The 27,766-nt window shown below is 41.3% G+C and overlaps 1 protein-coding gene across 2 annotated transcripts in view; it reads right to left on the bottom strand.

Moving 5' to 3' along the window:
- ADCY2 (adenylate cyclase 2) overlaps positions 1 to 27,766 on the bottom strand; it is a 441,039-nt gene that overhangs the window by 35,643 nt on the left and 377,630 nt on the right. For both annotated transcript variants that reach the window (XM_081233724.1, XM_081233725.1), the window contains exons 18-19: positions 19,784 to 19,953; positions 3,236 to 3,320 (exon numbers count right to left, since the gene is read on the bottom strand). In XM_081233724.1, coding sequence (XP_081089850.1) covers positions 3,236 to 3,320; positions 19,784 to 19,953 — 255 coding nt within the window. The remainder of the gene's footprint in view (positions 1 to 3,235; positions 3,321 to 19,783; positions 19,954 to 27,766) is intronic.

Raw genomic sequence — 27,766 nt, 5'->3', positions numbered from 1 at the left:
GGAAAAGGCCCCTCCCTCGGAGAACAGTTTATTTATTTAGATATTTCGGGGGGGTTAAACTAGTGGTGTGGCTGGTATTAAACTAAAATAACAGAAGCAATCTACGGTGGTGGCATCGAGAAGACACAGGTATACACTGAAGATCAGATAAAAATGAAACATGAGGTGAAGCCATGGAGCCAGTTAAGGCAGGCAGCAAGCCCAATTCGTGTAAGTTTGAAAGGTTTTCGTAAAGCTCGTGAAGAGTCGCTTAGGTTTATGAGGGACTGCTACTGCACCACGTGCAAGCATCCTTTAAGTCTCCTACTAAAGGAATCAGAGCACTTTGGGACCAGCTACATTGGACTGCGAGTGACCTGCTGACAAACCTTTCCCCCTCACCTCCCCAACCAGTGCAGTCTGCTGCAGAACCCTTGCCTTGAAGCACAAGGACCTTAAAAACTCATGTGCAGTCCCCCAAAGGAAGACAAATGTTTTTATCCCAAACCAGTTGTAATGGACTTAATCATGTCACCAAAAAGATCGTTCCAAGTCCGAACCCCGGTATCTGTGCCTGTGACTTCTCTGGAAATAGGGTCTCGGCAGATGTAACGAACTTAAGGATCTCAGGATGAGATCATCCCGGATTTAGGGTGGGCTGTAAGTCCAATGACTGATGTCCTTACAGGAGAAAAGAGAGGGAGATTTGACACAGAGACCCGGGGAGGCTGCGTGAGGAGATCCAGCCGGGGCGGGGAGAGCTGCTTCCTCCGTGACCCTGACTCAGGGCGGGAAAGCACTCTAAGGACTTTGTGACACTTCAACTAAAACAGCAGCCCTGCTCCATGACCTCCAGTGCTCACATCACCTCCCATCTCTCAGATTCCATCTGGGGCTACTCCCCAAATGCCTAGGGGCCCAGATCCCACTCAGACGTGGAATTTGTCTTCATGAGCTCTGGCGTGATGGGGGAGAGAACAGGAAGAGTCTTGAGAGGGCGTCCAGACTGCGTCTGGGAGCCCAGTGACCCTGTCTGCTGTGTTTCACGTCCTACCACAGCCTCGAGGGCGTCCCGTGCTCTGTCTAGTTCTGAAAAGTACCTGAGGAACTGGGCTTACACCTTTCTGCATGGATAGAAGTGGTCTCTGGGCAGGGACGCAGGCAGCATGTGATTCCACTTTCTCTGGGATCCTCAACTCTCGCGCGCAAGGACCTCGGCCTCACTCTCAGGCACTAGGTTGCCACTGCCTGGTTCCATACTCTGAATGAGCCCACCTAGAATGCAGACCCTTGATGGCAGGAGGCTGCCCTTTAAACCTGGGTGAAATACAGGGGATCTTTCTTTTTCAAAAGAGGCCCTTGAGTTGGCTTGCATTTCTGTCACAAACTAGATTTCAGTACAGAGAGTGGTACTGTACTGCCGCTCTTGTCTAGGATGTGCTATGTTTTCACTAAGGTTTCTGAGATGCTTAGAACAATATTTACTATAGTCATTTTCTTAGAAAGCAAGTACATTGCCATCGTTTCAAAAATGATGGTCATGGGTCAGGGACGCCATTAGGACAGATGATAACAAAAATAAGTTGCAAAAAGCCTGTGCTATTATTTAAAACATATTCAGAAAAGAGGTAACTCTGAGGCCATGGATCCTTACAGCACTTGACAACCTCATTTCAAATATCAGACATTTGTTTATAATACAGTTGTGTTTCTGGAAGGCTGTGCAGAGGCGCTGTATCACAGACTTCACAGAAGACTTGGGACCTCAGTAAATCATTCACTTAATGATTTTGGACTGAAGGTCAGCCTTCTGGCTCACCCTGGTATATACTTGGTTCTAGTTAAAGAGTAACTGTGAACACAATTAAGCCTGCAGGGATTACTATTCTTTAGGCCTCTAGGTGTACATATCACTTATCATTACACTAGTGACAAAAAAGGAAACTGGTATCAGCACTATCATGTTAAATGAATGCCTGGCCATAATACTGCAGGTTTTTGATTATTTATTTAAATCATTTAGGGAGTAACTGATCAGTGGGCAGCCATGGGATTCGACAACATTTGTGTAGTGGTATTGCCTGTATATTATCTCAGTGATCAATAAAAAAAGTTGGAAGAATTCAATTTGATTCTAGGTAATTAAAATATATTGCTGTGAAGCCATCTGAGTGATCATTCTAGTAGGAGGAAATGCCTAAGAATGCAGAACCTAGCATCTGCCGGGGACAGAGGTGGGGAGGGTGATGGGGGGACCGGGGTCTTCTAAGCTCTGCATCAGGACCACAGCGTAGCTCTAGGGAGATTGGGGAGAGCTGCACTCTGCGCTCCATGGAAGGATGCCCCTTGCACTTCCCCGGGAAGACGGAAGAGGATGGATGGCATTCCCGGGTGCTGGACTGACTGTCACAGATCTGGTCTCTCTGCTCCAACTGTGCGATTATTAGCAGCTTCCTCCTGCTGAGAAATGGAAGCCAGACCCAAACTCCCCAGTTGATAGTTTGCCTCTCAGATAACTGTTTAGAGATGTGTATATAATTTAATTGGCATTGCCTTTTCCCTGCTTCTCTCCAAATAAATCACTTCTTTGTTTCATGCTATCCATCAAAGAACTTAAAACGAACTTTGGTTGAGGCGGAGCTACCTGGTATGGGATGAGTCTTTAGTCTTTGGGTGATTGTCCTTGTTTGCAGGGAGAGAAAGAATACTGCTCTTAAAAGTCCTGCACCTACAGGCTCCACGGGGAGGCCAGAAGTGGGCACAGAGCCCAAGGAGGACGTTTCATTTGCATCACAAAGTAAAATTTTTGAACAAGGAACCATAGTTCTAGGGATAATTGCAAGTGACAGCAGGGATATTTAATGCCCACTTCAAAGAAAAAGAAGCCATACCTTTTGAAATGCAGATGAAAACCCCAGGCAAGGGGACATTTTTTTCCAATTAGTGTCAGCTATTGAGGGAATACATTGTAGGCTTAGAGAAACCTACATATTTATTTTGAGACTTAACAGGAAATTCATTGATTCACACTTCTACTGTTCAAAAAATTTGCCTCTTAGGGAAAAAAAAAATGAGAAGCCTTTTTCTTGTGTCTATACCCAAGCATACACACCTTGTGCTACCTACTTTTCTCTTAAGTGATAAGATGATTCTGATGCTTCAACATTTGTTTGCATGAAAGCAATGGCAATGCACGTCAGCAAAGTATTATTAATACAGCACTTTAGAGAAGTTATAGAAGTAACAGACTTCTTACCTGTCTGCCCAGAACAAGCAGTGTGATGAAAAATATAAAGAGAGACACTGAGCCCATGGTCTTTAGGTCTTTCCAAATGCCTGGTCTATTAAAAAACAAACAAACAGATGAAAACAATACAACAAAACAACATACACACAGGACGTAGAATTCGTGCATGAACAAATTTCAGAATCTCTAGTGCTTGTCTACATTCTACACCAACCAAACACACACACACACACACACACACTTCAAATATATTTGCAAGCCCAGATTGCATCAAAAGAAAGCAAAATAATCCTTATTTCAAGAGCTCAGTAAAAGAAAAAAAATATTCCAAATGAATATAGATTTCTTACTTTATACCAAACTCTAGCAAATATAAAATGAATAGCAGAATATTAATAATATTTTCTTTATATTTCTGGGATCAATGTGGATAATTGGATATATGATGTATTTTTTAGTAATTATTTGCAGAATGAGACAGTATGCTAGAAATTAATAATCGTGGGAGATATAAAAATGAAGGAGGGAACTTTATTTCTATAAGCTACTCTGACATATGAATAATACACTTTCATATAACTTTCTGGCAGGCGTTCCTTCTTATTCCTCCTTTCATGGGGTTTTGTATCACAAAGGCATAAGACAGATGGAAATCCTTGGCCCACTGCCCCACCAAGCTCTTACTGTGCTGGCTGGGCCCTCCATCCTCACTATGACCTTCTAGGCAATGACCACCCACACATCCTAGTTGGCATGTGTGGTGGTCAATTTTATGTGTCAACTTAAAGGTTCTGTTTTCGGTTCTTGTACAGCATACAAGGAGAAATCGACTTGATTCTCCAGGGTAATCCTGCATAGCTGACAAATGATTATTCCACACATATAACTAAATGAGACTTGAGAAGTTGATTATGTATGGTTGCCATGTCACATAAGCAGGATAGCTTGTATTTAATCAAGTATAAATATCAAGTCATCAGTTTCTGCTTGGGACTTGAATATGCTTTGAGATTTTCCTGTTTCTCCATAGAAGGTTCGAGGACTGATGAGATAATAAGAGAAATGGATAAAGAACTAAAGAGCGGGCTTCCCTGGTGGCGCAGTGGTTGAGAGTCTGCCTGCCGATTCAGGGGACACGGGTTCGTGCCCTGGTCCGGGAAGATCCCACATGCCACAGAGCGGCTGGCCCGTGAGCCATGGCCGCTGAGCCTGCGCGTCCGGAGCCTGTGCTCCGCAACGGGAGAGGCCACAACAGTGAGAGGCCCGCATACCGCAAAAAAAAAAAAAAAAAAAAAAAAAAGAACTAAAGAGTGCAGGTGGGCTTTGAAGTAAGTAAACCCAGTTGGAATCATGACTGCCCTGCTCTGATGAGCTTGGGACCTGGGATAAACCCCTCCAAACCTCACTCTCCCCTTCAGGCAAAGGGGGTACCAGTGCCCATCTCACTGGCTGTCTCAGTCACTAGGTCAAATATTTATGTACCTGGCATAGAGCCTGACATACAGGAAGCACTTCATAAATGGTACTCATATTTTTTAGTATTAACTACACAGTGATAAACAAGAGGATGGAGGGAGGAAGCTAGAGAAAAAGATAAGAAAATGCAGGTTGGTGGATTTCATTAACAGAATGACAGATCCACGTGCAAAAGAAAGGCAGATTCCTGCAGAAATGAGGAGACAGAATCTCCAGTCCCAGTGGCTGAAGGGCTTAGGACCTCAGAGAACTCTCCGGAAAGGCTATGCTTGTGCTCAGGGCTCTTTCCTCCTACCAAGCCAACTGTGGCTGGAAAAAATCTGAGCTCAACAGCCACAAGGAGGTTATCAGTTTCTCTCTGGGAATGAAGTGAGCTGACAAGTGTCACTTTCCTGTCTCAGTAGTAGTGTTTTTAAGAAATGAAGTTCCTTTTTGAGCCCATGGTAGCTGTGTCTAATAGTACAGTTGAAGTTACTGCAGGGAGCAGATGTTTATAAGCAGTGCAAACTCCAGTGACTTTTAGGGATATTTTTTGGCCACACCATGTGCGGCATGTAGGATCTTAGTTCCCCGACTAGGGATCAAACCCATGCCCCCTGCAGTGGAAGCACGGAGTCTTAACCACTGGACCTCCGGGGAAGTCCCCAGTGACTTTTAAACTCATTTCCCCCCATATTGACTACACTGACAGGATATTGACCAGTTAATAAAACTGGTACAGGGAATTCTCTGGCAGTCCAGCGGTTAAGACTCCAAGCCTTCCCTGACAGGGCCCGGGTTCAATCCTTGGTTGGGGAACTAAGATCCCACAAGCTGCACGGCATGGCTAAAAAAAAAAAAAAAAAAAAAAAAAGTGGTACAACATAGACAACAGCGCGTAAGAAGCTGGTGCAGGCTGTTTTTAATTTTCATGTTGCTTCATGGACATCCTATCACTTTACCATTCCAGGAATCCTAGAAAACTGCTATGACATCCCTCCCTTTTACCCATCACCCTATAAACCTAAACTGAGAGTAAAATGTTAACTCCAAGGTCAGGATCTTACAGTAGCTTCATCAATGCAACCAAATCAGAACTCAGGTCCCACGTGCATCCCCAGGTAAGGGACCAGATGCCGTCAATATACAAAGCCGTCTCCCATCCCTCTCACTGATGGAGAGTGGGAGGTAAGACCCTCTTTATGCAGTTCAGGGGCTGGCTGGGTTTTCAGATAATCACACAGAAAATACATGCAAGCAACCTAGAGGGAAAAATCCTTTTCTGGGACTCCTCACGCTAACGCATTTAAACATAGGTTTAGGGGTGGAAATGACCTCTACTTATCTCCTAGTTCTTGAGCCTTAGTGAGGAATAGTGGTGGGTGGAGGTGGGGACTTGGGGGAAGCAAGACTAGGAACGGCTCTCATTGCTGGACCGGGCAGTGCACTGCAAAGTACAGAACTAAATGGACCTCAGAAATAATGACGCACAACACAGCCTGTAGGATAGACTTGGGTACCCGTCCACAGATGCCTTTTTTCCTTCTGATGTTCTCCGTCACCTAGGGAGGACTGTAACATGCTGTCTTCGTTTTCATTTAGATTTCTCAAAAACTTCTTTCATTCATCCAGCCCCAAAGAACTGCTGATTCCAATTGGAGTCCATCCCTCCCACATGGGCCCCTCAAAGGTCACGGCTGATGGGTTCGTGAAGCTTGAAGGATGAATTTCTCCATCCACAGATCCATTCCTGGGTTCCTTACTCTTTGTGTGTATGCAAGAGAGGCTGGGAGGAAAAGGAGTGGGTAGTATGGAGGGGACATCGGGACAGAGAGAATAAAATTCCAAGATGTCTTCTGGCAGAGTCTAGTCAGTTCTATTGATCATATCAGTTTCCCAGGACTTTTCTTTCTTTCTTTTTTTTTTTTTTTTTTTGAAGTGTAGTTGATTTGCAATGCTGTGTTGGTTTCAGGTGCACAGTAAAATGATTCAATTATACATATATATATATTCTTTCTCAATCTTTTCCATTATATGTTATACAAGATACTTTGCTATATAGTAGGACCTTGTTGTTTATTTTATATACAGTAGTTTGTATCTGCTAATTCCAAACTCCTAACTCCCAGGACTGCTGAAACAAAGTGCCACAAACTGGGTAGCTTAAAACAACAGAAATTTATCATCTCATAGTTCTGGAGGCCAGAAGTCTGAAATCAAGGTGCCGGCAGGGCTGTGCTCCCTCTGAAACCTGCAGAGAAATCTTTCCTTGCCCCGTCCTGGCTTTGGTGGTCGGCTGGCCACTGTATCACTCCAGTGTCTGTCTTCATCATCACGTGGTACCTGCTCCCCTCCCCGCATGTGTCTCTGTCTCCACATGGCCATCTTCTTACAAGGACACCAGTCATGTTGGATCAGGGCCCACCCCACTCCAGCAGGACTTGATCTTAACTAATTACATGTGCAATGACCCTATTTCCAAATAAGGTCACATTCTCCGCTACTGGGGCTTAGGACCTAAGCATGTCTTCTTTTAAGTGACACAATTGACACATTAACAATTGTATCGGCCATTTATATAAAAATGACAGCAACTTAGTCTGAGGTCTCTCTCTCTCTCCCTTCCCGTTAAGTTTCAGGGATGAAATCCACTTTGGACTTTCACATGTTAGGGCTGTGCTCTCACTCTGTTATGAAGTACAGAAGACAGAACTAATATCACTGAGAAGCTTTCTAACTCTATGATTTTTAACTTGACAGTTTTAGCCAAAATGTGACCAGGTAGGCTATTTTTCATACTTAAAAATGGGTTCTGCGGGCTTCCCTGGTGGCGCACTGGTTGAGAGTCCACCTGCCGATGCAGGGGACATGGGTTCGTACCCCGGTCCGGGAAGATCCCACAGGCCGTGGAGCAGCTGGGCCCGTGAGCCATGGCCGCTGAGCCTGAGCATCCAGAGCCTGTGCTCCGCAGCGGGAGAGGCCACAACAGTGAGAGGCCCGTGTACTGATAAAACAAAACAAAAAACCAAACAAAAAATGGGTTCTGGAGTCACAGACACCCAAATGTGCCTGTAGCCACACACTAAAAATTTACAGCTGACCCTCACCCTGAGGCTGTTAATGGAGCAATCATTCTGGCCCTCAAGTTTCCAGAGTCCAAGAGAACAAAGAAACCTAACAAATTAGGCAAAGGATATGGAATTGCCTGGTGAACCAGTCTCTAACCTAAAGGCTAACAGCTCCGTGACATAAAAATGACATTTTCATTGCTTTCAGGAGAGGATGCAGTCCAGGCATGTATACACAAACATAATTACATTTCAAAACGTTCTATTTTCTAGGTGACATAAGCCTACATTTACTAAGAAGAAAAGTACCTAAAGAAACATAGTTTCTGTTGTGTTGGTAACAATATACGAACTGAGTAAAATCAGATCTTCCCAGGCCATTCACTGGGATCAAAAGTAGTTGGACCTCTGGGACCCTGACCCCCTGAGGCCCACGTTTCATAAAGAAAAGTCCCACAAAGAGACAATGGCTACTGCCCACCCTCTTAACGTGAGACCCTGTTGCTCTGCCGCTGAGGAATCTGTTTACTTCTGGCTGTCCCTGTGAGTAAGTTAGGAAACGCCTGGCTTTGCCGACAAGGAACCTCTGAATCCTCAGCCATCTTCAATGTCAAGCGATGCAAAAAGCTCAAGTTTTGGCCGACTTGATGCTGCTGCTAGATGAATCTGCTGTACCTTGCTCAGCACAGGACCAAGACCTCAACTACAATGTCAGAAGACGAAACAAAAATACCCCAGAAAGGAAACGCTGGGGTTAAAATGCAAAGGGCAAAATAAAGACAGCCAACTGCCCTGTCGGGAAATCTTTCTTTAAGTCTGGCTGGAGAAAGGGCAAGGAATTGCTGAGATGCATGTCTTAGTACCACTTTCCTGATATTCCCTCCTGGCCTTTCAGTTGAGTGGCATACAGCATCCTGCTGACCTCTGCTTCCAAGCTCTCCTCCCCTCCATGTCACCAGTGCAGTGGCTGGGTCCTGGCCAGGTGATGCTGGCTGGTGATGAAGCGTGAGGATAACAGCTCAGCCAAAATTCCTGTATTCCACTGCTCAGACTCAGCAGCCATCAAAAACACCTATTTTCTGATGGCTGATCTGGTTGTTTGCAATGACCACCAGAGCTGTAGTCAGACAGGAGAGTTCTAAAACAGCTCAGTCGTTTAAAAAATACACCATTCCTTTCTGCTGATTGGAGATGCATCATTAATAAGTTTTCTTGACCAACTGAGTCAGGGTGGGAATGACCTCTGCAGACAGTTTGTGTTTGTGTCTTTTGACATATTTTTCAGTTATTTTCTTTCCAGTTCTATTTAGACATAATTGACTTATAAACTGTTTAAGTTTAAGGTGTACAGTGTGTTGATTTGATACACTTATATGTTGGGAAATGATGATCACTATAGCATTAGCTAACATCCTCATCACGTCACATAATTACCATCTCCTTTTTGTGGTGAGAACATTTAAGATCTACTCTTTTAGCAACTTTCAAGTATGTAATACAGTATTGTTAGCTATAATCACTACGTTGTACCTTAGATCCCCAAAACATTTTCATCTTATAACAGGAAGCTTGTGCCTTTTGACCAACATCTCCCCACTTCTCCCACCTTTCCCCAGCCCTGGGTAACCACCGTTCTACTCTCTGTTTCTGTGAGTTCAGCTTTTTTAGATTTCACATATAAGTGACATCATACAGTATTTGTCTGTCTCTGGCTGGCTTATTTCACTCAGCATGATGCCCTCAGGGTCCATTCATGTTGTTGCAAGTGGCAGGATTTCCTTTTTTCTCATGGCTGAGAAAATAATATCCCGTTATTCCTTTTTCTCCACATCCTTGCCAAAACTAGTCATCTCTTGTCTTTTTGATGATAGCCATTCTAAGGAGGGTGCAACATTTTATTGTGGTCTTGATACACACTTCCCCAATTATTAATAAAATTGAACATTTTTTCATGTCCTGTTGACCATTTGCATGTCTTCTTTGGAAAATGTCTATTCAGTTCCTCTGCCTACTTTTAAATTGATTTTTTTATGTTGAGTTGTATGAGTTCTTTATGTATTTTGGATATTAGCCCATTATCAGATATATTATTGGCAAGTAGTTTCTCCCATTCTGTAGGTTGCTTTTTCATTTCGTTGATGGTTTCTCTTGCCATTCAGAAGTTTTTTTAGCTTGATGTAGTTCCACTCACTTATTTTTGCTTTTGTTGTTTGTACTTTTGGTGACATATCCAAAAAAAAATAATTGCTAAGGTCAATGTCAAGGAGTTTTTTCCCCTATGTTTTTTAGTGGTGTAACATAGGGGTCCAATCTCATTCTTCTGCATGTGGTATTTAATTTTCCCAATACCATTTATTGAAGAGACTATCTTTTACGTATTGAGTATTATTGGCTCCCTTGTCAAATATTAGTTTACCACATATGCAGGGGGTTACCTGGGCTCTGTATCCCATTCCACTGGTCTATGTGTCGATTTTTTTTGCCAGTACCATATGGTTTTAATTACTGTAGCTCTGCAGTGCAGTTTGAAATCAGGAGTGTGATGCCTCCAGCTTTATGCTTCTTTCTCAGGATTACTTTGGTTATTCAGGGTCTTTTGTGGTTCTATACAAATTTTAGAATTGTTTCTTCTATTTCTGTGAAAACTGCTAATGGAATTTTGATGGGAATTGCATTGAATCTATAGATGGCTTTAGGTAGTATGAACATTTTAACAATATTCTTCTGATCCATGAACATGGGATTTCTTTCCATTTGCTTGTGTCTTCTTCAGTTACTTTCATCAAAGTCTTATGGTTTTCAGTGTACAGATCTTTCACCTCCTTGGTGTAATTTATTCCTAAATATTTTCTTGTTTTTGATGCCACTGTGAATGGGATTTTTTTCTTTATTTCTTTATCAGATAATTCATTGTTAGTGTATAGAAACACAACTGATTTCTGTATGTTGATTCTGTATGCTGTAACTTAATTGAATTTTTTGATTAGTTCTAGCAATTTTTTTTTTTTTTGGTGGAGCCTTTAGGGTTCTCTATGTATAAGATCATATCATCTGCAAACAAAGACAAGTTTTCATCTTCCTTCTAATTGTATGCCTTTCATTTCTTTTTCTTGCCTGATTTCTCTGGGTAAGATTTTCAGTACTATGTTGAATAAAAGTGGCAAGAGAGGCACCCGTTTCTTGTCTTGATTTTAGAGGAAAAGGTTTCAGCCTTTTATCATTGAGCATGATATTAGCTATGCACTTGTTATATGCCAACTTTATCATGCTGAGGTGTGTTCCTTCTATACCCAATTTGTTGAAAATTTTTATCATGAGAAGATGTATTTCATCAAATGCTTTTCCTGCATTTATTGAGATAAGAGATCATCTGATTTTTATCTTTCATTCTATTAATGTGGTGTATCACACTTATTAGTTCGCATGTGTTAAACATCCTTGTATCTCAGGGATAGATCTCGTTTGATCATGGTGCATGATCCTTTTAATATGCTGTTCAATTTGGCTTGCTAATATTTTGTTCAGAATTTTTGCATCTATATTTATCAGAAATATTAGTCTGTGTTTTTTTTGTTGTTGTTGTTTGTTGTTTTTTTCTTTTAGTGTCCCTATCAGGCTTTGATATCAGGGTAATGCTGGCCTCATAAAGTGAGTTTGGAAGTGTTCCCTCCTTTTCAATTTTGGGAAAAGTTTGAGAAATATTGGGATTAATTTTTCTTTAAATGTTTGGTAGAATTCACTAGTGAAATCATCTGGTCCTGAGCTTCTCTTTGTTGGAGATTTTGATTACTAATTCAATCTCCTTCCTCATTATTGGTCTGTTAGGACTTTCTATTTCTTCATCATTCAGTGTTGGTAGGTTGTATGTTTCCAAGAATTTATCCATTTCTTCTCTGCTGTCCAATTTGTTGGTGTATAATTTTCATAGTAGTCTCTTATGATCCTTTGTATTTGGGTAGTATCAACTGTAATGTCTTCTATTTCATTTCTAATTTTATTTATTCCACTCATCTCTCTTTTTTGCCTATGGCTAGTCTACCTAAAGGTTTGTTTATTTTGCTTATCTTTTCAAAAAGCAGCTCTTAGCTTCACTGATCTTTTCCATTGTCTTCTTAGTTTGTATTTCATTAATTTCTGCTCTGATCTTTGTTATTTCCTTCCTTCTGCTAACTTTGGGCTTAGTTTGTTCTTCTTCTATTTCTTTGAGGTGTAATGTTAGGGTTTTTATTTGAGACCTTTCTTTTTCTTAATATAGGCATTTGTAATTATAAACTTCCCTTTAAAAACTGCTTTTGCAGCATACTATAGGTTCTGGTACCTTGTTTTCCCATTTTCATTCGTTTCAAGTTATATTTTGTTTTTCCTTTTGTATTCTTCTTTGACCATTGATTGTTTAGGAGTACATGGTTTAATTTCTATATATTTGTGAAATTCCCAGTTTTCCTACTGTTACTGATTTCTAGTTTCATACCATTGTGATTGGAAAAGATATATGGTATAATTTCAACCTTAATTTTGCTAAGACATGTTTTATGACCTAACATATGATCTATTCTGGAATGTTCCATGTGTGCTTGTGAAGAATGTATTCTGTTGCTGTTAGATGGAGTGTTCCATATATGTCTGTTAGGTCCATTTGACCTAAAGTTTAGTTCAAGTCCAATGTTTCTTATTTGACTTTCTGTCTGGATGATCTATTGTTGAATGTGATGTATTGATGTTCTCTACTATTATTCCATTGTCATCTATTTTTCCTATCATATCTACTAGTATTTGCTTAATTTATTTAGGTGATCTGATGTTGGATGCATATATATTTATGATTTTTATATCTTCTAGATGAATTGACCCCTTGGTCAATACATAATGACTTTCTTTGGTTTTTGTTACTGTTTTTGGATGAAAGTGTATTTATCGGATATAAGTATAGCTACCCCTACTCTCTTTTTGTTTCCACTGGCATGGAATATCTTTTTCCATTCCTTTACTTCGATCCTATGTGTGTCCTTAAAGCTGAGGTGAGTTCCTTGTAGGCAGCATATAGTTGGATCTTGTTTTTTTATCTGTATAGCCACTCTATGCTTTTTAAATGGACAATTCAATGAAGTTACACTTAGAGTAAAATTGATAGGTAAGGGCTTAATAATGAATTGTTTTCTAGCTGTTTTTTTTAGTTCCTTTGTTCCTTTCTTCCTTGATTTCATGTTCCTTAAAGTTTTGCATTGCTGTCTTCATGTGTGAAATAGCACTCACTTCCTGCACCCTTTACTAACTGTCTGCAGGGCATAAATATCTTCCTCCAGCCCTGCTAATGCTTCTGGGGCTTTCTGGACCTTCTGTGGATACATCTCCCCACCTTTCTTGCTCCCTCTTGTGGCAGAATTCTAAGCTTATATGCCTCCTCTCCATCCTGCAATGCACCAGACCGACTGCTGACAGTCTTCCTTTTGTTTTCCCAAACAAAACTTGCTAAAGCTCAAGTTTGTGGTCTCTCTCTGGCCCTCAGATTTCAGTCAGCTTTCTGTGCATGCCCACTATCTGTTGGTCCAAGCTCCCTCTCGATGCTGCCATTGGGAGGGAATATGCACAGGAGCTGGCCACAGGGTAGGGGTGTGCATGAGGCATGTGGAACAATGAGGGTGCCCGTGAGCCAGCTGGGGAGATCTGTGGGTGAACTGTTCTCAGCGGCTTGTGGGTGGGCTTCCTGACAAAGGCAGTAATGCAGTTAGTAATATCTGTGTTCTCTTAAAGCCCTCTGAGAACCCTATCTGCTCCTCTCCCAGCTTGGTAGCATACTGCACAACTGGGAAGCTGGGTGCTTACAGGAGAAGTCATAGAGTGAGAACATCTCTCCTGGACTTAAGCTGTGCCATCTTGGGGGAAGGGTGGTGTGGACAGAGTCAGACTGTTTCTCTTACCCACTTCAGCGTGTCCAAACTCATGTTTTTTCCTCCAATGGTGTGCTAGAATTTCTCCTCTGAAAACCTGGACTTCTGCAAAGTCTCTCTCTTCCATGGGTCACTGGCTAAGACTGTTTTCCAGGGGGCTCCATGGCCAAGAGCTGCTGAATCTGGATTACATGTCACTGCAGGGTCCACAGCCAGGATCAAGGTCTGTATGCATACTGTCCAACACATAGGTGGACGAGACTCCTCCTGGATCCCATATGGTGCTGGGTCCCACAGCTCCTACAAAGGCACTTTTCTCCAAGGATAGATTACAAATTATTGTTGGGGACAAACAAAAGGGATGTCTTATTCTGCCATGTTGTTGACAACACTCCTCCCCTATCTTTTTGGATCTCTACAGTTCTTCAAGGTCTTTCCAATATCACAGTCAACTCTGGGTCACTTAACCAGCTTCCAGCCAATAGGTTCACTCACTCCCTAGGTACGCTATATGAACTTAACCTGCAAGTCTCCTTTTGGGCTTCTGGTGAGAAACAATTTTCTAATAGAGAGATTTTGTAAATTCTTGAGAGCACAGACTATATTTTATTCACCTCTATGTGCTTGGACTCCAGCAATCAGGCCTGGAATATACAGGGTATTCAATAAAACTGTGCTGTGAAGACAAAGGAATAAGTGGACAAATAACTGTGTTGGTTTGAAATCTAAGGGATTTCATTTATAGACACGTTTCCTCCTCTGGCTGGACACAGATGCACTGAAATCCTCTGCAATCTTCCAAAGAAGGTGACCCAGTGTCATCCAAGGACAGATGGATCAAAGTCTCACGCTTTTTCCGAGTTATTCACAAATGCTGAGGACTGCAAACAAATTCTGGGACTGCAAACGACTAACATAATAAGGGATAAGCTCATACTTAAGAAAGAGCCCTGGAGGCAGCTGCAGGTCGGGAGAAATGATAAAAGTGGGGCTGGAGAGGTAGTGCTGGCCTTTTGCTATGGAGAAGAGATGCACCCTGATTAATGTAGTCATGGTTTCATCCTTTGGAGAAGAGTGATTTTAAATGGGAAGCAGTTGGTGCATCTGATATCGTGGGTCTGTGCACTGGGCTTTAGCCTCATACATTGGAGAGCTGATGATAAGAAGTACGTATCCTATTTAGTCTGGGGGCCCAGGCTCTCTGAAGTCTCCTTCTTCCCCTCTTTCTAAAATCAAACAAAACAAAAAAAACAGCCTAAAAATTGAGTATCTTCCTACAAGAGGATCCAAATCACAGGGCATTTTCTTTTTTAGGTTAGATAACAAAGGAGCTCACTAATGGTTGCTTTTTATAGAAGAAAAGAAAGATTGGTAGAATTCGAGCAGCGCTAGGACACCTTTTTTTTGTTGGTCTTGTTAACTTAAGCAATTCAGATTACTGACCTCCTTACTGTACCTCCCAGCTCTGCTACTAGTGGTGTCAGCTACAGAGAAACAAACGTGTGTATTCCATACTTTCTGGAGATGGCACTGGCGGGAGAGGAGGGGAATTAGGAAGAGGAAGAGAAACTGAGATATTAAATTTGAAAGTAATTTAAAATCTTTTCAGTACGAACTTGGATATATTATGGGTTTGAGTACAGATTTGGAATACGGTTTTCATTTAAAAGAGGAGACTTTAAAGAAATGTCAGGTGTTTGGAATACCTCTGGACCTTCTCTCCCAGAGGTGGATGCACACTGCTCCTGCCTTCTTCCTGAGCATGATTAATGCTGCAGTCCTTCCTCCAGGCTTTCAGTGAGCTCCTCATCAGCTGATCCCTAGTTGGGACACTGTCAAAATGTTACAATATGCCGAATTCTAGCCACTGGGTTTTCCATGAGACACAGGAAAAACACAGAATGCAGAACCATGTTGAAGGTGCTTGACTCATGGCTCCATCGCTATGGAGCATCTCCATGGCTGTCCTTGGTATGGAGCTGTTGCTAAGGTCAGGAAGTTAAAATCATGCAGACATTTCTACCAGCAATAATTCAGAGCTTCTGAATGATGCTGGGTACTCGATATAACTGCTGCTTACTTATACACTTTATATGCTGCCCACAAAGTATTTATTTTATTAGGCTAAGTGCCCACACAGAGCTGGTTAATGTGCTGGACCCCTGGTTAACCCCTCTGTTCAAGCTCTCCATCCTCCACACATCTTCAGAATAGAAAGCATATTTCTAGCTTTCAGGTGAATTAACATAATGGCTGGGTCCGCATGAAATGATAATATTCATCCTTTGATACTCTTCAGTTCTGCAAGGATAAAACACACAGGAAAGATCTAACAACACCTTGCAGACTCTGTAATGAGCCTTTGCCAAGGGAAGGGAACGTGTCCTTGAAACAAAAACAGCTTCCAGCAATATCAGTGGTTTATCACGATCACCGTCACCGTCACCATCACCTATAAAACATCCTCAGTGGTGCTGGCTGAGGGCTTTGGGAGATGGTGTCATGGACCGGAATCAGGATTGTTGATTGATTGATTCAGCAAAGCATCTTGTACTCACAGATGATATGGAAGACTGTTGTAAATGCCAAAGGATTAGGACGTGGATTTTCCTGGACCTCCTAAATATCAGACACTTCTGAGCTTTCTTCACCAAGAGGTGACAGATCACAATCACATGATGGCAGGTGAAGTACTGGGACCTTGCTGTCCTCCATTCGTATGGATTTTTAATGGCACACCCTCTCAAGTAGACTTTTTTTTTCTCCTGTAAAGTTGGCTTTCCGCACTCATGAATCTTACAGATTATCTTTGGTAGCTTTTTCTGAATTATCCATTGATCTGGAGTTTTTCTAGTGCATACTTTTGTTTTCTTTGCTGACCCTGCTGGCAAAAAACTCCCTGTTGGCTTGTCCATGATCAATGTCAAATTTGGCTTGGAAAAGCCCCCTGAAACATGGTGAACTCACATATAGGACAACAACACAGTCCAAACTGTGTATTCAGAAGATGCCCCAGCAGTGCCCTGTAAAGAGAGATACTGAAACCGAGCAGGACCCTGTGGGGCTCCTGGGCATGGGAGCTTTTCTTTGTCCTCCATTTCTTGTTTGTAGGGAATAGACTCCAGCCTCTATGAACTTCCCTGGGTTCCAAAGGGCAGATTCGAACAGTTGCTAATCCAGGAAGGGAGGGGATGCAGAGACAAGGGAGGAGACCACCTGAGAGCAGATCAAAGAAGGACTGTAGACCCTGCACACCCCTGATCCTTATTAGTAACCCAGCCCTTGAACTATTGCTATAAGACTCCTCCCCAAATCATCCCCGGTTGGGACTCACAGGAGCCCGGTGTGTCCCCCTCTGCCTGGCAAAGCAATAAAGCTATTCTTTTCTACTTCACTTAAAACTCTGTCCCCGAGATTTGATTTGACATCGGTGCACAGAGGCCGAGTTTTCGGCATCAACAGTGACCAAAAACAGGTCAGAAAAGGGATGGCACCAAGCATGTGACTTTGATGGCACAGACCAACTCGATCAGGAAAGGAGGTGCTGCCTGGCCTTGTGTTAAGTCAGCATTTTTCTTGAAGGACATCTATGGCTTTGGGAGGGAGGGACGTACATTGTCAAAGCAACATCTCAGACTAGTTTTTTTTTTTTTTTAAGGATCCTAGTATCATATCTGAAAGGGTTGTGTCAGCAATAACAAACCAGATAGAGGAGGAAGAAACCTTTATCAGTTCCTTCATGGTGGAATATCTTGAATCTCAGAAAAGGGAAAGGAAACATTGACCTCAATGGGTTTTAGCACTAGCACGAGTCACATGGTTAAATCATACACACACCGAGGTTGGGGAAATCAGAGGGGATTCCAAGCTGCCACTCAAAGGTCTCTCATTTGGGGTTCATTTTAAACTGCTATTAGAGAACACTTGTTAATGTTTTATGCTATTATTATGTTTTATGCTATTATTATTATGCTATTATGTCAGTAATATTCATCTTCTGGCAGAGGAATGCTTCCGGGAGTATTGTGGCAGCTCATGCAGAAACCTTAGTCAAACTCCTTCGTAAAAGTCCTATAATTATGTTTAATTTCCTTTCCTTTTTTTCTGCTCATATTCTGGGAACTGTTCTATTAATAATGAAATGGGAAATAGATAGAATGATAAGGAAGGTAACCAAAAGCGTTGCTTATTCTTTCTGTGATTAGTCAAGGAGTCATTAATAATATTTGAAGGACATAATGCTATCTCTTTAAGAACAAAAAACTAGAAGTATATATAGCAGGTCAATATATGCAAAAGTTTCTTAATTAGGGGAGAGTTAAGACTTCACCCTTAAGATTAAAGTTCACTGAATTTACATTTCAATACATAAGGAAGTTAATTCCTGTTAATATTTCTGCGGAAGTTTGCAGGACTTAAACATGGTTCGGCAGTTGCAACCATCCTAGAGAGGATGCTGGCTTACCACTGGCAGTGAAGGCAGGTGCCTGAGGCTTGTCACGTCAGCCTTACCTAGCTTTAAGGTGATTATAAAGACAAAGCCAAGAGAACACACAAAAAAGACCCTGAATGAAACAAAAGGGCTCTGAAAGTAAAACTCCTTTTCTTTAACCAAATAGCTACTTTCCTGCTGCTGGGGTTCAAAGAAGAGGTGGCGTGTCTCCCTCAGATCCACAAAGTAATTCCCTCCCCATCAGAAACTTGTTAATCTAATTTCTACTTTTGCTTCGGATGTGTACCGTATGCAAGAGATTTAGATTTAATAAAGAGAAATTGAGTAGTGTTCTCAGCTGTGTGTCCAAATCGGTGATGCTACATTTACTTAGGGATTCAATACGTGCTCTCTGGATATGGTAGGGAAATGTTAAAGTGTATTTGGTTGGCAATTTTGAGAATTTATTGGAATATTAACTTCGATTTCATTTTCCTCTTGGCTAAGGAATCATATAATTTCCTTAATACAATTATGTACTTTTGCAACTCCACTATCCTCAGCCTGACTACAGATTGTTAGGGTTTCATGGCGTGGAGGATGACGAAAATTAAATTTGGTGAAGAGAATGTGGTGCAGTTGTGTTTCTAAAAGCATTCTTATTGGGAAGAATCGTTTACACAGTGAGGTGCCCACGTTCCTGACACTGAGCTTCTATTGGTCAAGCAGCCATAAGCTGTCAACACAAACCATCTTTCCGGAGCAACAAATCTATGCAAGTATTTAAGGCATTTATTTTATGTTAAAAGAAATATAGAAATATTATGGGGGATTATGCAAAGCACTCATAGAAAAACTTGAAGTCTGGTGTGTCCAGAAATAAACCTAACACTTGATACAAAATGTGTTTTTGCTGTTAAGATGTGAGATGGAGAATATCATGATGAAAACTTCTTTTTTCAAGCAGGGAATAAATATTTATGCTTAGCTTATAGAAGTAATTTGATAACAGGAAACATTTCATAAGTCCAAGGGAGTGGACCTGGGAGGATCATTCTTGAAGCATCTAGTCCTAAGGCTGGCAGAGTAAACACAACCAATAGGATTCCCTCCACACCAGGATGTTTTAGGAAATCTCCAATAAGAAATTTTATCTTATCTCCAACAAGTTATAGTTCCATTCACTATAACTTGTGAATGGAACCACTCACTGTCCCTGTACTTTTGTGTATATGGATTCAGTTGTTCTGACCTGGGGGCCGCAGTGCCCTGCAGGGCACATTCCTCAATGTCCGGAGGCATTTTCAATTGTCATGACTTGGGGGGGGCGGATTTTGTGGCATCTAGTGGTAGAGGCCAGGGATGCTGCTCAATAATCTTTAATGCACAGGACAACGCCCTGAAAATCCTTCAGTCCAAAATATCAATAAAGCTGAATGTGAAAGAAAAGATTATTCTTATCAATATAGTACACAGTATAACACAAATCCTCTCTCTAAACCATTTCATATCTGCTGATCATGTGTGATAATACCTATTCTGTGTAATCTGTAATAAAAGACACACATTCTCTTCCCCAATCATCACTTCAAAGAAACATTCACACAGTGATTCCCAATGACAGTGTTATTGCTAATTTGCATGTACTCCATGCATACTTGTGTTACCAACATCCCATGAAAGAACTAAATAGAAGGAAGAGGAAGCAGGTTACCTCTCAAATAAGACCTGGCTGTAGTCATCCAGGATGTGGGCATGAGTGTGGAGAAAGATGATGTTGTAGCCCACCAATGCCACCATCATGATCAGCATCTTTAGCTCATAATTCACACGCAGGAAAACCGAACAGGATATCAATCCCAGGATGCAGCTGTATATAAAGTACTGGAACGGGGAAATACGTCAGATGAATACTTGGGATCTCTTCTGAGGAATGCCAAAATGAGAATTAAAATTGGGGACCACCATCAAGCTCACTTGGTCAACTCCCAAACTGACTGTGAAAGCAGATGCATTTGTCTGCTCTTTGATCCAGTGATACATGACTAAACACACTGGATTTAGAAAAGAATTACTCTTGACATGGCTTGCTCACCCAGTGTAGCATGTTTAAAAAAATCATCGTGCATATGGCCAAATACTCTTCAGAAATAATTTTTAGAAATCTATATTGAAGCTATGTCATTATTAGTAAATGTCCTTTGCTTCTTGAAAATGAAAACAATATGGCTCCCTACATATTTACAGATTAAAACAAAATGACAGTACACAGAATCTTTTATGGGCTTTCAATGATTTAATTCATTAAGAGGATACAAATCATTACAGGTAGTTCTATTAAAGGTATAAGAAATCCTAGACATTTTATTTAAAAAGCAGATGTGTGTCAGAGGGATTATCTAGAACAGAAAGGATTTAAAAAAAAAACCCTAAAAGCTTTGAACTATATTTAAGATAGATAACCAACAAGGACCTACTGTATAGCACAGGGAACTCTACCCAATATTCTGTGATAACCTATATAAGAAAAGAATCTAAAAAAGAATGAATATATGTATATGTATAACTGAATCACTTTGCTGTACTCCTGAAACTAACACAACACTGTAAATCAGCTATACTCCAATAAACTTAAAAAAAAACCCCAACATTCTAAGGGTTCACAGGCTTCACCAGACTACTAAAGGGTCTTTATCCCAGATAAAAAATCAATTAAGAAAACTGGAGGACATGAGAGGAATTCAGCGGTGAGTCTTCAACATCAGCAACAAGAATATGATTGAAAATAAACTGTAGCACCGTACAAAGTTAAAAAAAAAAAGAAAAAGAAGAAGAAGAAAAACAGCAAGATTTAACACTGGTTGAAAATCAATTGGCCATAAGTGTGAGGGTTTACTTCTGAACTATTAATCCTGTTCCATTGGTCTATATGTTTTTACTTATGCTAGTTCCACATTGTCTTGGATACTGCCGTTTGATAGTAAATTTTGAAATTGAAAATCAAAACAAAACAAAACAAAAACAACAAAAAACACTAAAAGCTTTGACCTGGGTGAGTCATGACTGCCCTGGAAGTAGACAGGCACCAAAGAAATCAAAGACCCCAGTGTGAGGAAGAAGGCTGGCACGGTCCATCCTTTGTGGTCCATGGGAAGCAGCTGGCAGGCCTGCCCTATGTTAGCACTTTTCCATTTACCACAATGGACATCATCAAGACAGGATAGCCCTGGATTCAGTTCTGCTCCAATCACTCGTTAGCGGATTTACTTTAGGTCAGTGCCCTAACTTGCATGTGTCACAGTGGCCTCATCTGTAAAATGAGGGTAATAATGTCCTCCTTCTAGGTCACTGAGAAGAGCTTGGAGTCCACGGCCCTGCAGACCAGGAGGTGCCCACTAAGTGGAAACAGTTGTCATTCTCACAGTGTTTGTTTGCTGGATAATGGGGTTTTAATAACAAGGGTTAACTACTATCTTGGCGTGTCTGCAGCAGAAACAGCAGTCGGTAAAGTTTAATCACTTTAATAAAACATAGATCCCACTGATGTTTGATAAATCCTGCCTTTAAAAAATAGCTCAGTGGGGCTTCCCTGGTGGTGCAGCAGTTGAGAGTCCGCCTGCCGATGAAGGGGACACGGGTTCGTGCCCCGGTCTGGGAAGATCCCACATGCCGCGGAGCGGCTGGGCCCGTGAGCCATGGCCGCTGAGCCTGTGCGTCCGGAGCCTGTGCTCCGCAACGGGAGAGGCCACAACAGTGAGAGGCCCGCGTACCACAAAAAAAAAAAAAAAAAAAGCTCAGTGTGTAAGCTATTCCATTTTAGTTACATTATATGGGATAAGCCATGTATAAACTGCTTATTTTTGTTATTCTAGCTCTTCCTTTTATTTCCCCAGCTAAGGTCATCTACAGTCAGCCATGGGGAGGACTACTAATATTAGTGCATCAGTCCTGTTCTTGGGGGAGAAAGGAAAGTCGGAAGATGAGCCGCGGTGGTCCTAGCGGACACCTCCTTCCCTGTGAGAGGCACCCATGCAGGGATCAATGCAGATCCTCACCAGTGAGGACTGCGACCTGGCATCTCAGCTTCAGAAGGAAGACCAGCAATTAACTCCCTTGGGTCCGACAAGCATTGGGTCAGTCCTCGGGAAGTAAAGCATCCCTAGGCAAGGAGCATGATGGGTGGTGGCGGCTTAGGGAATGCTGAGAGTTTGTAAGTGCAACTTCTTTGGCCAAAATTCCCTGAGGTCAGTTCTCTACTATTCTGACCACTGATAATCCCATGACAGAGAATAGGAAGAGGAAAGGATGAGAGGAAATGTGTCCTGATGGGACCATCTGGCTGGCGGAGAGGAAGAACAGAATCAAGAGGTCTGGGAGAGAGTGGATGGGCACCACCGACTCAGTCTCCCTAAAGTGGAGGGTGAGGGAGAGATAACCTGTGCTTTGAAACCAGCCCTCACGTATAGGGGACTTTGCATTATTACCTTAATGAATTAAATTAATTACTTAAATACTTAATGACTAAGTATTGCCCTCAGAGGACAGGTGTGAGGCTCAGTGATTCAGTGGACATCGGTGCTGGGACAGCTTCTGAAAGCAGCCCAGGGAGCCCCGCAAACTGTCTGGGGGTCTCTGCATTCCTGTGGGCATGTGCACAGCAACCTGACAGGGCAGGCTTCTTTCTGGTGGATCGAATAAAACACGGGCTTGCACTTTGTATGTCTTCTTTCTTTAGTTCATTTTGGGGCTCATTCACTATTAGATTTTTCACAAGTATCCATCCCCACCAAGAGTCTGAGAATCCCTGGTTTTTAACCTGGTCTTTAGTCAGCAGTCACTGTCTTACACAACTGCTCCGTAAAAGCCACGAAATCACCTTGGGAACGCGCAGCAGGCAAGGTTCCCGCTCAGCGTCTCACCCTTCTACTCACAAAGCAGCTCACTGGTACAGATAAAGACATGCCTGTCCCCTGCACAGGTGACCCAAGGTAAGGAGGATGATAAAGCCCACCTTGACGAATTCTTGTGAAGATTAAAGAAGATAATAAAAGTAAAACGTACAGAACAGTGCCTGGCCCATGGGAAGCCATATAAATTCTGCTATTATTGTTATAAACTGGAGCTCTTTGTAAGACTTTTTATTTTATTTTTCTTCTTTTTTTTTAAATTATTTTATATTGGAGTATAGTTGATTAACAATGTTGTGTTAGTTTCAGGTGTGCAGCAAAGTGACTCAGTTATACATATACATGTATCTATTCTTTTTCAAATTCTTTTCCCATTTAGGTTATTACAGAGTATTGAGCAGAGTTCCCTGTGCTATACAGTAGGTCCTTGTTGGTTATCGATTTTAAATACAGCAGGTGTACACGTCAGTCCCAAACTCCCAATCTATCCCTCCACTCCACCCTAAAACATGATTTTAAAAAGGATTCTGCTGCTAAAATTCTGCTGAAAATCATCATTGGAATGTACATTATCAACAGTTCAGCCTAAGTGAATGAGTAGCAGAATAAGGAGCCCTTTACATGAGTGTGTGTGTGTGTGTGTGTCAATGTGTGCACGTGCATTTCCGGGGATTGGGGGCAGTAGGATTCTAAAAGTTTTCTGAAACACCCCTAGTTTGAAATATGTGCCAATACCTATAAAATATGTCTATGATTTCACATTTTAAAATTCATTCTTAGGCTTTTAAAGGGTTAGGGTTACAGATTTCAGGGTTAGGGTTACTAAAATACATATGTTATGTAAGTAGCCTTTTAGTCCATTTCTATTAAATAAGCCTTTCTAGAAGGCTTGGAGGCCATGTGCAAGGTGATGTAGGAATTCATTAAAGGTAGGTTGGGACCCTGAAGGTAGCAACAGAGGGAATGTGTGAATAAGGAAGAATAACAGGAGAAGGCAAGGCTGGGAGCTCTGAAGAGCAGCTGCCTCTACTACATAAGGTAGCCCTACAGGGAGGTCGCTGGATGTCAAGAGCTCTGGCTGTAGGCTCCTGAGCTGAGTTCTATTAGGACACTATTACTAAGAACCTTATTTTTATATAGTTTTAATAGTTAATATAATTACTAGTTAATTTTTTTTTTTTTTTTTTTTTTTTTGCGGTACACGGGCCTCTCACTGTTGTGTCCTCTCCCGTTGCGGAGCACAGGCTCCGGACATGCAGGCTCAGTGGCCATGGCTCACGGGCCCAGCCGCTCTGCGGCATGTGGGCTCTTCCCGGACCAGGGCATGAACTTGTGTCCCCTGCATCGGCAGGCAGAGTCTCAACCACTGCGCCCCCAGGGGAGCCCTATTAGTTAATATTTTTATTAAGTATTATTTGTTAATATTATTTAAATATCATATATTACTATTACTTAATATTAGGTAACTAAGTTAAAATTGGTTCATATAGTTAATAATAATTTTCATATATTAATCGATGAAATGAACTTGCAGTTTGACACCAAGGGAGAAGCCACTGTCATCTTTGGCAATTTACTTAAGTACCATTTGTTTTCAGTTTCCTCACCTGGAAAACAATTATTCCAATATCTAACTCACAGGGTAGTTTTGTGGATGAAATGATATAAATGCCTGATATAGTGTAAACTGCCTACATGGAAAATATTCTTTCTGGTTGATTCTGTTGGACATTTTTAAATGACTTTTTCTCCTGCTACAGAAATAATACATCTGATGTTAAAAATTAGGAAATATACAAAGGACACATATAAAAAGTAAGCATCTCTTAAAATTCCCAACATCCAACTTGACCCATGATTAATTAATTGTTTTGAATATCTTTCCAGCTTTTATTTTTGGTATGTGTGCTACTTGTTATTGGTATTATTATTTTAGAAAATTGGGAATGGATTTCTTGGAATGTTTTTAAATGATACTTCTCACTTAATAGCTTATAAGTATATATTTCTATGTCATTAAATAGTTTTCTACAACATCTTTTGTAGTGGCTGGATATAATCTTATTGCATGTTCATAACAAAATTTGTTTAAACAGTTAAATTTATTCTAACTTTTAGGTTGTTTGCTTTCTTTTCCTTTCTTTGTTGTTATTGTTACATAAACCTTTCGACAAACACCGTGGTAGCTAAATCTTTGCACCTTTAAAATTACTTTCTAAAGTTAGTATTGCAGAGTGAAAACTATGGCTGTTTCTATGCTTGTTTTTTTTTTTTTTTAAGATGTTGGGGGTAGGAGTTAATTAAATAATTAATTAATTTTTGCTGTGTTGCATCTTCGTTTCTGTGCGAGGGCTTTCTCTAGTTGTGGCAAGCGGGGGCCACTCTTCATCGTCGTGTGCGGGCCTCTCACTATCGCAGTCTCTCTTGTTGCGGAGCACAGGCTCCAGACCTCCAGGCTCAGTAGTTGTGGCTCACGGACCTAGTTGCTCCACAGCATGTGGGATCCTCCCAGACCAGGGCTCGAACCCATGTCCCCTGCATTAGCAGGCAGATTCTTATCCACTGCGCCACCAGGGAAGCTCTCTATGCTTTTTGATGACTATTATGAATGCCCATTAAAGTTAGTATTGCAGGGTGCAAACTATGTCTGTTTCTATTCTTTTTGATGACTATTATAAATGGCCATTAAAGTCAGTATTGCAGGGTGCAAACTGTCTGTTTCTATGCTTCTTGACGACTGTTATAAGTGGCCATTAAAGTCAGTATTGCAGGGTGCAAACTATGTCTGTTTCTATGTTTTTTGATGACTATTATAAATAGCTATTAAAGTCAGTATTGCAGGGTGTAAACTATGTCTGTTTCTATGCTTCTTGATGACTGTTATAAATGGCCATTAAAGTCAGTATTGCAGGGTGCAACCTATGTCTGCTTCTATGCTTTTTGATGACTGTTATAAATAGCCATTAGGAAGCGCTGTATCACTTTTTACCTCCTGCATCAGCGCCTGTGGATGCTCCTTCGCATCCACTGTCAACCTCAGGCATCATATACAATGAGGTTCGAGAGTAATAATGCAGACATCATGCACATCCACAAACGGCTTTCCCAATGTTCCTTCCAATCTATTAAGAGGGAAGCCAGGATGTCTCCAGGCTCCTCTGGGACCCCTAAACTCATGAGTTAATAATGTCGTTTATGTACAGATAGTACATGAGCACGAGGGGCTTCCTTGGCAAAGCCCATCATAATCCTCTTTCTGAGGACTTATTATTGGAACAATAGTAGCCTATTGACTAAGTCTGACCTAGATTTTGAAAAGTCTACTGTGTGCTTTTTCAGAATCGTTGAAGGTTGAGGAAATGTTCTTTTTTTGCCATTTTTGGGTTTCTAATGATTTTCTTCTTCTGAAAATAAGATATCATGAATAGATGTACTTAAATGAAATTCAGGATGATGACCTTATTCCTGTTAGGGGGGCCAAGGACGGTGAGTTGTTCAACCCAAAAATATTGGACGGAGAGATTTTCTTAAAAAGATGATCTGCCAGCTATACTTTCCTTTCCTGTGAAGATGCATATTTACTGTAAGTTGTTCAAGTGCCTTATGAATGCAGCACGGGGATGGTTTGGAGGCTCGTCCTCCCTCCAGGGGCCGATGGACCATGTGTGTGCTAATACCATCCATCCAAGGAGGAAAAGCCAGACCACACAGGTAGTTTGAATCATTCTCTAAAGAATGGGGTTCCAAACTGCCCACAGTGAGGTCACAGCCAGTAAACCCTCATCATGAATCCCATCCCTCACTTTTCACATAACTGAAATAGAAAAGACGGTGTCCAGTCCTCCCTGGGGTTCACAATAATGCCTAACATGAAGGCCAGGACCCTGTGGATACAGGACGAAGCTTATGCCATCCTCTGTTCCTGAGTCTGTGGGGACATTGCTATGGACTCCGGTTAGCTGTCATGGCTTAAAGGAACACCACATGCCCCTGCTCTCTGTACACAGAGCTGTGAGTATCCCAGGAAATTGAAATGATGACACGGGGGAAAGGATCAAAGCCTAATATCAAAGGGAGAAAGAAAGGAAGTTTCCTTTATCACCAGAGCTAATGGAGTTTTTAAAAAATTGGTAGAAAAATTTTAAAATATACATATTAAATGACCAATTTCAGTGCCTGGAATATGTGAGACAAATGAAATGGGAAGAATCTATGTTACCTTTAGATGATTATTCAGAAAATGGAAAGGAGAGTATCAAAATTATTGTTTTTTTGCACAAACAATTCATGGAAGAAAGAAGTTATTAAGCAGTAAATAATTGATTTAACTCCTTTCACTTAAATGACTGATGTGTTAGTAAGTTTTGAAATTTCAATCTAGGCCCTTAGTAAGGGCTAGTTAGTAAGGAGCATTTGAAGATACAATTACTGGACAGCATTTGCAGCCAAAGGAGAGGGAGAAATTTGAGCTGCGGTCCCTGTCATCACAGAGTCAGGAAGCTAACGTTAATTCACCAGAACAATTAGCAAAATCTGTAAGCAACAATTCAGTGACATACAATCGAATGCTACATGCTGGGATACATCCTATAAAATGTAGCATTAAGATAAATTGGTGCAGCCACTATGGAAAATAGTATGGAGGCGCCTCAGAAAACTAAAAATAGAGTTACTATATGATCCTGCAATCCCACTCCTGGACATACACCCAGAGAAAACTATAATTCAAAAAGATACATGTACCCCTATCACAGCACTATTCTCAATATCCAAGACATGGAAGCAACCTA

Source organism: Mesoplodon bidens, assembly GCF_964165515.1.
Source record: "Mesoplodon bidens genome assembly, chromosome: 4".
Taxonomy (NCBI): Eukaryota; Metazoa; Chordata; class Mammalia; order Artiodactyla; family Ziphiidae; genus Mesoplodon; species Mesoplodon bidens.
The sequence above is the reverse complement of the archived record's forward strand: the minus strand, read 5'-3'. Positions and strand labels throughout refer to the sequence as shown.